The sequence below is a fragment of the Clarias gariepinus genome, chromosome 19, assembly GCF_024256425.1.
Source record: "Clarias gariepinus isolate MV-2021 ecotype Netherlands chromosome 19, CGAR_prim_01v2, whole genome shotgun sequence".
Classification (NCBI taxonomy): domain Eukaryota; kingdom Metazoa; phylum Chordata; class Actinopteri; order Siluriformes; family Clariidae; genus Clarias; species Clarias gariepinus.
In genome coordinates, this window is record NC_071118.1 from 4,261,033 (window position 1) to 4,271,373 (window position 10,341).

General features: G+C 40.9%; 1 protein-coding gene across 3 annotated transcripts; it reads left to right on the top strand.

Annotated features, from left to right (window-relative positions):
• The first annotated feature begins 145 nt into the window (after nucleotides 1–145).
• cnot6a (CCR4-NOT transcription complex, subunit 6a) lies at nucleotides 146–10,118 on the top strand. Of its 3 annotated transcripts, none has more exons than XM_053478978.1 (12): nucleotides 146–254; nucleotides 1,701–1,822; nucleotides 2,242–2,428; nucleotides 2,745–2,830; nucleotides 2,914–3,012; nucleotides 3,184–3,252; nucleotides 4,716–4,873; nucleotides 4,990–5,144; nucleotides 5,242–5,396; nucleotides 5,513–5,746; nucleotides 5,864–6,066; nucleotides 7,294–10,118. In XM_053478978.1, the coding sequence occupies exons 2-12, from the start codon at nucleotides 1,711–1,713 to the stop codon at nucleotides 7,504–7,506; spliced, it is 1,671 nt and encodes a 556-aa protein (XP_053334953.1). In that variant the 5' UTR covers nucleotides 146–254; nucleotides 1,701–1,710; the 3' UTR covers nucleotides 7,507–10,118. The 3 variants fall into 3 exon arrangements, with proteins under 3 accessions (XP_053334953.1, XP_053334955.1, XP_053334954.1); XM_053478980.1 differs by having other exon boundaries at nucleotides 5,516–5,746; XM_053478979.1 differs by having other exon boundaries at nucleotides 176–240.
• The last annotated feature ends 223 nt before the right edge of the window (nucleotides 10,119–10,341 follow it).

Consider the following 10,341-nt stretch of genomic DNA (forward strand, 5'->3'; position numbering starts at 1 on the left):
AACATCCGCAAACTGACCCACATTTTCCTGCTTCTTCTGTGGCGTAAACACCGTGGAGGCGTAGTGTGAAGAAACCAGCCAATCAGAGCGCTCCTTTCAGAGCCAGCCAATGAGAACGCGTGTTGTTATCTCAGCCCCGAACTCTCACCGCCGCCATGATTCTTGTTTGCTTTCAGTGAGAAGCAGCGGATACAAAGTGGAGCAGAAACAAAGGAAACGCGCAGTCGGCTTCGTCAACTGGTATGGTCTTACAGGTAAACCCAAGTACCACCGGAGAACCGCACAACTTTATTTTAGGGGTTGCGAATCGTCTCGGGCGTGCTATGTTTGTCCTAGGAATGGCGTTTAATCCGTTTTGTTGTTGTTTTAGTTTGCACACGCAAAGTCGCGCGTTAGCTAGCAGGCTAAGTCGCGAGCTCTCCAACCAAATCTGAATAAAACCACAGAGAAGTTAGTTTAAAATAACCGATTTAGTCTTTGTGTTCAATTTTATTGCGTTTTATTGTTTACTTGTACATTTTATACGAGTCTCTGTAATATATATAAAAAAAATACATCTTAGTTAATGTCGTGGATTGACCATATATAACACAAATTGTTTTAAAAACAACAAACAGCTAATTAAGGCTCTACTTTACCTGGTTAACGTGTGTGTGTGTGTGTGTGTGTGTGTACAAGACTAGCGGTTAATATCTTAAGCTAAATGGTTAGCGTAACAAGTCTGTCTTGAACAGCGTGTGTTTTGGCGTTCCACGTGTTTTATCATTTTAAGATTGAGATTAAGGCATTGTAGATAGTTATGCTAGTGATCTCCTAATATAAACTGTTTCATAAAGCGTTAAACATTTAACTTTTTAACTGATTAGCCAGCGACCAGCTCCGTGTTCGACATGACTAGTCATGTTTTAAGAAAGAAAAAAAACTAGTCTTGCTTGAATATCTACTAGACAACGTTATGAGGAAACTTTTAATTTTCTCTTATTAGAAATCACTTCATTTGGATATATTTGTATGGGTTTAGATGAGGAATTAGTTCACTAAACAGTTAGCTAACAGGTTGGTGCTGGAGTGCATCTTCGTCAATTACGGTTCACGTGTTGGAGATTCCCAGACTATCATGGCACCTGACTGTGGATGAGAATTCACTAACCAATACTGATTTATTTATAGGAAGTTTTCTGACTGATTTATTTAATACTTTCAATTATAATCTTTTACAGATTTCTAAAACAGAAATAAAGCATCAAACATACAGCTGATCATCCAGGCTTATTTTGTTAACCTGGTCCTATCAGGGTTCCTCTTTAGAAATTTAGATAAGATGATGAGCAGCACTAGCTCTATAAACATCATTTATGAATAATGGAAAGTGAGCCCCGGCTATTGATCTCCTAAAGTGCTACCATGTGTTCTGTGAATCCTGATATCTGTTCAGGCTCCCGTGTGCCTCCCTGGTTTCTACGAGCCACTCTTAAACCTTTTGAGCAGAAGGCGAACGCTCGCTTTAATGCCCTACCAAAGCTTAGATCGTGTATATCCAATTTGGACTCTTGCATAAGAGCCATGTGAGTGAGATGTACACGTATACACCCTTATATTCTGTGAAGGATTGTGTGATTGGTTACATCCTGTTGTTAAACCACAGCTGCATCCTTTCTCATATGTCCAGTAATGCAGAATTTTTTTTCTTCTTCTTTCAGTATTATAGGGATGCCCAAGGAAAAATATGATCCGCCAGACCCAAGGCGGATGTACACTATAATGTCGAGCGAAGAGGCAGCTAGCGGGAAGAAGTCGTACTGGGCCGAACTGGAGATCAGTGGTAATTGAGACATGTTTCTCCCTTATATTACGTTTTTCACTTTAGTCTCTAGTGGCAACATCAGACGTGGCTAAAAGTATTCGGACAAACACGCACCTCAAATTGTTGTTAAGTTTTTTAAAACATAGTGTAGGATGTAGGAATAGCCTTCAGCGAATATGAGAGGTTATTGTAAAGGTGATTACACCTGGACTGGGATGTTGGTTTGGTGTCCACATATTTTTGGCCTTTAAATATATTACATTTGATAGATTTCTAATTTTCTTCCATAGTGCATCATTAGGATGATGATTAGTTGTAGTACTACTTGTTTTACTGCCTAATGAGATTCTTCATAATTAGAACTTATTACAGCAACCTGAAACTAAACTCCCCATTAAGAGCTGAAACTTTAGCCTCGCTGTCTGTTTTGCCTTTAGGCAAAGTGAGGAGTCTGAGCACAGCGTTGTGGTCTCTTACCCATCTGACTGCTTTGCACATCAGTGACAACTCCCTCTCACGTATCCCTCCGGACATTGCCAAACTACACAACCTGGTGTACTTGGACCTCTCATCCAACAAGATCAGGAGCTTGCCTGCTGAGCTAGGCAACATGGTATCTCTCAGGTCAGTGACTGCAGCCTTCTCACACGATCAAGACTCTCCCAATTGTCACTAGTATACATGATCTTATGAATGTACTTCTGCCACAGAGCTTTACTTGAACGGATCAATTCCATTACTGTCGCAAGTTGTAATATATATACCCACTTATGCTCTGCTGTGACAAGCACTGCATATAGATAATTTGAACTGAAAAAAGCCAGTTTGCTCACTTGAATGTTTGAAGCTATTGTGCAGATGAAGAGTTCTTCCCGTTTAACTTATAAATCCGAACTTGAGCACTGAGCATGTTTCTGTAAGTATTTTGTTGTATTTTTAGGGAACTGCTTTTAAATAACAACCAGTTGCGAGTCCTGCCTTTTGAGCTTGGAAAATTGTTTCAGTTACAAACCTTGGGTTTAAAAGGTAAGTTTACAAGCAAAGTTAAAGATTATGAACTTTTTAAGAACTGCAGTATGATAATGCAAATTTCTGCTTTGGCTCGGCAGGGAACCCACTTGCACAAGACATCATGAACCTCTACCAGGAACCCGATGGGACGCGCCGGCTCCTGAATTACCTGCTGGACAATCTTGCAGGCAAGCGTGGTAGGTCACATATATATTCTGCCCCTGTTACCCTGTAAATGTCTCAGACAGAGTCCCTTTTTTTCCTGTGTGAAAATGTCTGGTTTTAGGTGGTTTAAGGGAACGATTCTACTTTAAGAGTAGGGGGGCTGAATTTGTTGCATTTTTTACAATGGTGGTCTTGTGCTGTAGTCTCCACAGAACAGCCCCCTCCTCGCTCATGGGTACATCTCAAGGAGCCTGACAGGACACGACCAGCAGGTGAGAAACTTTTCACACATGAGCAATTTGCGGAATATGGTAATATTTGTAACCACAATTTATTTGACCCTTCTTTTCTTTACTAAGATCTATTTTTAACGTATTATAGGAACCAGATTCTGGTGTTAATTTTTTTAAAATTTTTTATTTAAAATTCACGTTGTGGCTCTCATTCTCTCTAAGTTTCGGCAACAAGTGAGCTCCAAAAACAGCACAGGCTTAACCGTCATCTCATTGGTTGTATCATTGTCCCATTTATTGCTGGACTCTGCAGTAATATTCCGTGCATGGTGGTGAAAATACGGAGGTGGACGTGGAGCTTGGAAGTTCTCATTTTTGAGTCTTCCACACTACTGTTGGTTCTAATCCTGGTTTTCTAATCCTGTAAATCATTTTAATGAATCAGTTGCTCTGGACTTAAAGGTATGTGGACCAGACTTCTTAAAGACAATAGTAAATCAGCTACCAGTAATAGGATTGATCTGATGGTTGGTTCAGAGCGCAGTGCATTACATTTCATTCTTGGACATCACTTACTTTCTATAGTTAGACGTACCATCATTCATAAGCTAGCGAAATTGTTCTTGAATATTTATGCACTGTTGTGTTGTTGATAAGCCACCGTTCATTAGGAAACCCATGATTGTTTCTAAAATTAGTAAGAACACAATTGTTCAGTGCTTGGGATCTGTGCTTGCATTGCTTTGAAGAGATGGTGTCAAGAATGATGCACCATACACGGGCATGAGATGATCCAAATATCAAAGCCAACTGTACCCGAGAACAGAAGTAGATAACTGTTTAGACATGTCATCAGTACTGTCTGTCTCCTCTGAAATTAGACTTGCTGTGTGAGAGAATAATGATGCTAAAAATCTTCTGCACACTTTATTTTAGTAAACAAAACTTTTATTATTGTTGTTGTTTCTTGGATCATCAATCATGGATCGATATAAAAAGCAGCTCTCAAACCAAAACAGGCTTTGCAATTCCAAAGTCGAAAGATAAATCTTCTCAACACAATCATTCTTGCAAACAAGCTGCAAAAACTCAGCTTTTGTTAGTTTATTATTTCCAGCTGTTTCTCATAAATATAAAAGAAGCTATCCCAAAAAGAACACATGCTGTTTTTTTTTTCAGTATTTGTTGGAGCTGCATGCTGCTTCCCCAAAGTGTTTCTTCAAATAGCAGTTTAGACGTTCAAACTGATTTGAGCACACAGTGACTCATATGGATAATTTGCAAGTTGAACTGTTTAAAATAACCTTTTTTAAAAAAAAGTAAACAAAATGAAAATGTGTAAAGTGGGCTTTGAGTTTTTGTTTTGCAGTATTCACTATCAAACACTTTTTACAGCTTTTCCAGGAACCTGTAGTTGTAGTAGAGCTTAGTCCCCTTGAAGGAAAAAATAGTAGGCTTAGGACATGCAGTAATGCCGTAAATGTTTATTATCCCTGTCGCAGCATTGTTCTCTGTGATGTGCTACAACGTACTGTGCGATAAGTACGCCACACGCCAGCTCTACGGCTACTGCCCTTCCTGGGCTCTCAACTGGGAGTACAGGAAAAAGTCCATCATGCAGGAGATTCTCAACTGCGGTGCAGATATCATCAGCCTACAGGTCTGACGCACGCCTACACATTTTACATAAAAAATTTTTTTATACAAAATGTTCATTAGAACGTGAGTGATGGAAATTGTTTTTGCTGATTTGATATCCTTATGATTTCGTGGCAGGAAGTGGAGACCGAGCAGTACTACAACTTTTTCCTGGTGGAGCTCAAAGAGCACGGTTATGAAGGTTTCTTCAGCCCCAAGTCTCGCGCCAGGACCATGTCGGAGTCTGATCGCAAACACGTGGACGGCTGTGCCATCTTCTATAAGGCAGAGAAGTGAGTCTTTACACGTCTGGTTAAATTGACCGAAGCGTTCACTGTGCTTACCCTACACCTGACCTTTCTCGTGTGTGTGTGTGTGTCTCGGAAACAGGTTCAGCCTTGTGCAGAAACACACGGTGGAGTTTAACCAGCTGGCAATGGCTAACTCTGAGGGCTCCGAGGTCATGTTGAACAGGGTGATGACCAAGGACAACATCGGGGTCGCCGTGCTCCTGGAACTGCGCAAAGAGATGATTGAGCAATCTGGTTCGTATCTAATATCTCGCTCAGGTGAACATAACAGCTGTGTTCGTGTTAATTATTTCGGGTTTTTTTTTTCTTTCTTTCCTATACACACCTGATCCTGGTTTGGTGCTGTATAGCAGGTAAGCACTTGCCTAGTATGGAGAAGCAGCTGCTGTTGATAGCTAATGCTCACATGCACTGGGACCCGGAGTACTCTGACGTAAAGCTCGTCCAGACCATGATGTTTCTATCGGAAGTGAAGAACATTGTGGACAAGGCCACACGCAGCCTCAAGCTCTCCTCTGTGTCCGGCGAGACCAACGCCATCCCCCTGGTCCTGTGTGCTGATCTTAACTCGCTGCCTGATTCGGGTAAGCTGCGTGATCGTGCTTTCATAATTTCCCCATTTCAATGTGGGAAGGTTTTTGTTTCTTTTCGTTTTTCTTTTTTTATTATTATTTTTTTTAAGAAATCGAACATCTGTGCAGGTGTGGTGGAGTACCTGAGTACTGGCGGTGTGGACGGCACTCATAAGGACTTCAAGGAGTTGCGATATATCGACTGCCTGACCAACTTCAACTGTAACGGCAAAAACGGCACATCCAGCAGCAGGATCACGCACGGCTTCAAGCTGAAGAGTGCCTACGAGAACGGCCTGATGCCTTATACCAACTACACCTTCGACTTCAAGGTCTCATATCAAATACACTACGGTCTTTTGTCTATATAATTGTATATACGGGATGTACAAAGGGGCTCAAAAAAAGATGCACACTTCAGTTATCTGTGCCCTTCTTCGAAGCTTGAATTGAAACATGGGTGCATGAACGATGAGCGGGCCCAAGCACCTAGCCCCAACTTGGGCGCATTAGAAAGACAGTGGGGACATGCATTTAAAAGCGGCATACCAACAGTGTAATAGAAAAGGACGGGTTGTCACTCAATATAATGCTACACAGTTATTAACCACTTTGCAGCTTGGGTTCAAAGAGGCGTCACGTCTGACCTGTTCAAGATATCAAAAATCCCTTGAAGTCCTGATCACAGGGGCCAGGTTTGGTGGTGATCGTATTAATTCCTGAGGAAACAACCCAAAATATGACATTCTGTTGAGCAGAGTCCATAATATGGATCTGAAACCTGTTCAGCTTAATGAGCTCTAAATTTATACCGGTTTTCGTGTGCATACATGCAAATGTGTATGAGCTATGAAGAAAAATCTTGTGTCTGGGGCCCAGACTCTCAGCCCTCCTAAAGGCAACAGATTCCAACCTGTTTCCCAATTTTTTAAAATAAATTTTTAAGCATGGTAAGACTGAAAGCCTTGGATGCTGGAAAAATCATCTTTACAAGAACGAGAGAACCCTCACATACTATGATAACATAGGGCTGATCTCATAATGCTTGGGCCCTAGTTATGGCAGCAATGTATAGTATTGTTTCCTTTCTAATGATGTCAGTAGTCGCACCAACGTTGATACTATCGTTTATCGTCTTTCTGTATATAGACCAGCCTGTCAAATGTTTGGCCACACCTTCATGGTCTTTCCTGGTTTTAATTTTTTCCGACATTGTAAAACGATGCTGAAGGCATCCAAAATATGCAGTAATCTTCTCAGAGCTTGATGGCTTTTGCAAATGCACTCGACAGAACTGTTTTAGCAGGAACTGTTTTGCAGGAATGGCATCTGTTATTTAATTACTTAATTATTCCTAAAATCATAAAAAAAAAAAAATAATTTTAATTGGAAGGTCTTTCCAAAATTTGGGGGTTGTGGAACCTGACCTACTAGAGCTCTCCGAGTGTATTGGATACGCGTTATAAATCTAATGCAATCTTAAATTCCACCATTATTCTCACCTTTCGCCCTTATATTCTAACCTTGCAATATATATTTTTTTTTCCTGTTCCCTGCAGGGCGTGATTGATTACATCTTCTACTCTCAGCCTCTGCTGAACGTGCTGGGTGTGCTCGGCCCACTGGACCCACATTGGCTCCTCGAGAACAATATCACTGGCTGCCCGCATCCCCACATCCCCTCAGATCACTTCTCTCTGTTTGCACAACTCGAGCTGCTCCTGCCCTTCTCGTCTTTGGTCAACGGTCTTCACGTGCCTGGCTGCAGGTAGTTCTCAGAGCTCCGAGGCAGCTATAGCTCCCGGGGCTCCCCGCCCTCACACCTGACCCTCTGCAGGGAAAGAATGAGGGATGGAGCGAGGCAAAGCCTGTTGTTAATGTTGTTGTTGTACAAATCTCAGTCCAGTAGGAGGAGTTGGGTATGGCTAAACTTTTATTCCTGATGGATTTTAACTGACACAGACGTTTGTCAGTCTTATCTGTACCACCCTGTTTGTTTGTTGTTTTTTTTTTTGTTGTTTTTTTCTGGGCACAAGTACAATGGTATGTAATTTTTCACACTGTATCCCAAACCGAGATGGTATACCTTGTATATTTTACCTGAAGACAATGGCCGACGCTTTTATATATATATATGTATAAAATATGGCAATACCTTTTCAGACACAAGCAGGGAGTCCAGACCAAGCAAGTTCATCAGATTTTCTATTTTGGTCCATGCCAATATATATTCTGTTTTTGTTTTTCCTGAGGCCAGTTCAGAGTGAGCAGCTGAATTTATAAAGAATTGTCGATCACACCAGCTTTAGAGCGACGATCACTAAAGTATAATAAAGTCCTTGTTAAGTTAAGGGCTTTTTAAGTGTGTGCCGAGAACACGATCAGGTCACTCTCTCGCTTGTGCTCATTCACCATGGTGCTGAGGCATCTTCTGGTGCAGCAGCTAAGCGGCGTGTATAATACGCCTGCATCAGAGGCTCTGCGCAAGTGCTAAAGGACCGCGTCCATTCCGGTGCAATCGGTTTAACCAAGAGCTGCACACAAGTCAGCCATGTCCAGTGTTTTAATCCTATTTAAAAGTGACCCGGAATTTCCAGGCCCAAATCGGGCCTCGACGTGTCCAGCAGTATCAGAGAGAGATTTAGCATAGCTTTCGACGTGTACAGGTTGAATTTTGGGATGCGCTCATTACATAAGCAGCTTAGGCCCGCCTCTCTCACTCTGACCAGTGCATTGGTTCATCTATCAGAAAGGCGTTTCTTTTAGTTCCACACGATTGTACGGAAACCGCTAAGCTAACCTAACCTTTTTAGTGTACATACAACCGATTCCGATTTGAACACACAAATGATTGTATTGTAAATTAAAACACAGTTTCTGTTGGTTTATTTTTTGTGGTTTCAGACATGCAAAATGACCAGCATGTAGGCTATACAAGAGCAAAAAACAATGTTTTGTTCCATCATTTTTTTGCTGTATAAATTTGCACTTGTCCAAGGTGTTTGTTTTTTTTGTTTTTTTTTACCCCCCTGTTCCTTTTTTTTTTTTTTTCATTGTGACTTTGTGCCTCACTGCTCCTTTCCTGTAAGCACACTGCCACTTCTCTCCTAGACACCCAGACAGCCTGGATCATTTCCTGTTCTAAAGCTGTTTCCCCCTCTTCTCTTTTTGGTAACTTCTCTTGTTGTTCCCTGATTGGCGCTTTCTGTGCTTTCACTTCTCCAAATTCCCCTCTAACATGTTGTTGTGCAATGTCTGTAGACTAATGCCTCGATCACAACTTACTGCCACTTCTTCCTGCTCGACTCAGGCGATTTGTTTCTTTTCTGCATGTGTCCATTTTTTTATTTTAACTTTCCTCACTACTGCTAGACCACCACTGTCTGCTCTTTTGTGTTGTGCCATCTGATGCATTTTGCTGCAAAGCCAAGTGTAAAGCTCTTCTTCAGCTACTACTGTAAAAAACCGAATACGGCAGCGACGTCGCTGTGCCCGCTCTCGGCCAGAGCTGTGTGTGTACGTAGCGTGGTCCTGTCTTGTTCTTGTTGGTTTCTATTAACCATCTACCCATGATTAATGTGCTCACAAGGCCAATATATCTACTTTTTTTTGATAAATGATTTCTTCCTTTGTCATATTTTAAATGAAATGGATTGACAAGCACTTATTGTGTATCACTAGTGCAGCTACCCATTTTTTCACCCCTTTCTTTTTTTCCCACCCCTTTTTACAAAAAGATACTTTTGTCCTTGAGGCAAAAGTCAGTTTTAATGACTTTTACTGAGCAGTGGTTACGGCATTACATGATAGCTCACCCGTCTCACTGCCAGTGTCTGTTTTAAAACCTTTCCTCAGTCTCTCCTCTCTTTTTCACGTCTCCTTCTTTGGGTTGTTGTTTGTTTCCTTTTTTTTAATATCAGAAGCAACTTGTCTGGTTATTATATCGGATTGCTTAAGGTGTTGTAGCTAAAAAGATTATTATTTTTTTTTTTTTGTAAAGTGTGAATAAATTATGTATCACGTTTCCTTTCTTTGACATGGATTGTGTTGTATGTATCATGATATCTATTTTTTTTTTTGTAATACTCAAAACCAAATTTTTTGTAAAGATGTTGGCACACTGAATTATAGATTTGTATGGTTGCTAACTTTCACTTCAAGATACTTTTAAGGAAAAAAATATATTCCGTGAAATCTCAAGAAAAGTCACAGAGAAATAAAGAGCTGTCATTTTGTCACCAAACGCAACTTCTTAAAGCTTTATGTGACATTTTCACCTGGTTTTGGAAAGTATCTGTCAGATTAGTTTTTTTTGGGGTAGGAGGGCGGCGTAGACGCAGCACTGCCCTCGTTTCCTGTCCTCTTACCTGTTTTCTGTGTCTTGGTAGTTAATTGACACATGCGTGCACAGACTTTCTCCTTGTGCTTTTTTCCCCCTTCAGTTTTCTTTAGCTCATAGAAAGCCAGTCACTTCTGTTACACATGCATGTTTAGTTCCAATTACAGGACTTTTTTTTTTTTTTTTAATGCCTCATGCTGTCATGTCTCCTTACTTAAATCCTGGCAATAATATTTTCCTTACAATTTCTCCCCCCCCCCCATTTTGT

Excerpts from the sequence above, each read along its gene's own strand:
- cnot6a (XM_053478978.1), top strand. The coding sequence starts at position 1,711 with ATGCCCAAGGAAAAATATGATCCGCCAGACCCAAGGCGGATGTACACT. Across the intron at positions 1,823-2,241 it reads GGCCGAACTGGAGATCAGTG|GCAAAGTGAGGAGTCTGAGC; the intron begins GTAATTGAGACA and ends TTTTGCCTTTAG. Across the intron at positions 5,747-5,863 it reads TAACTCGCTGCCTGATTCGG|GTGTGGTGGAGTACCTGAGT; the intron begins GTAAGCTGCGTG and ends ACATCTGTGCAG.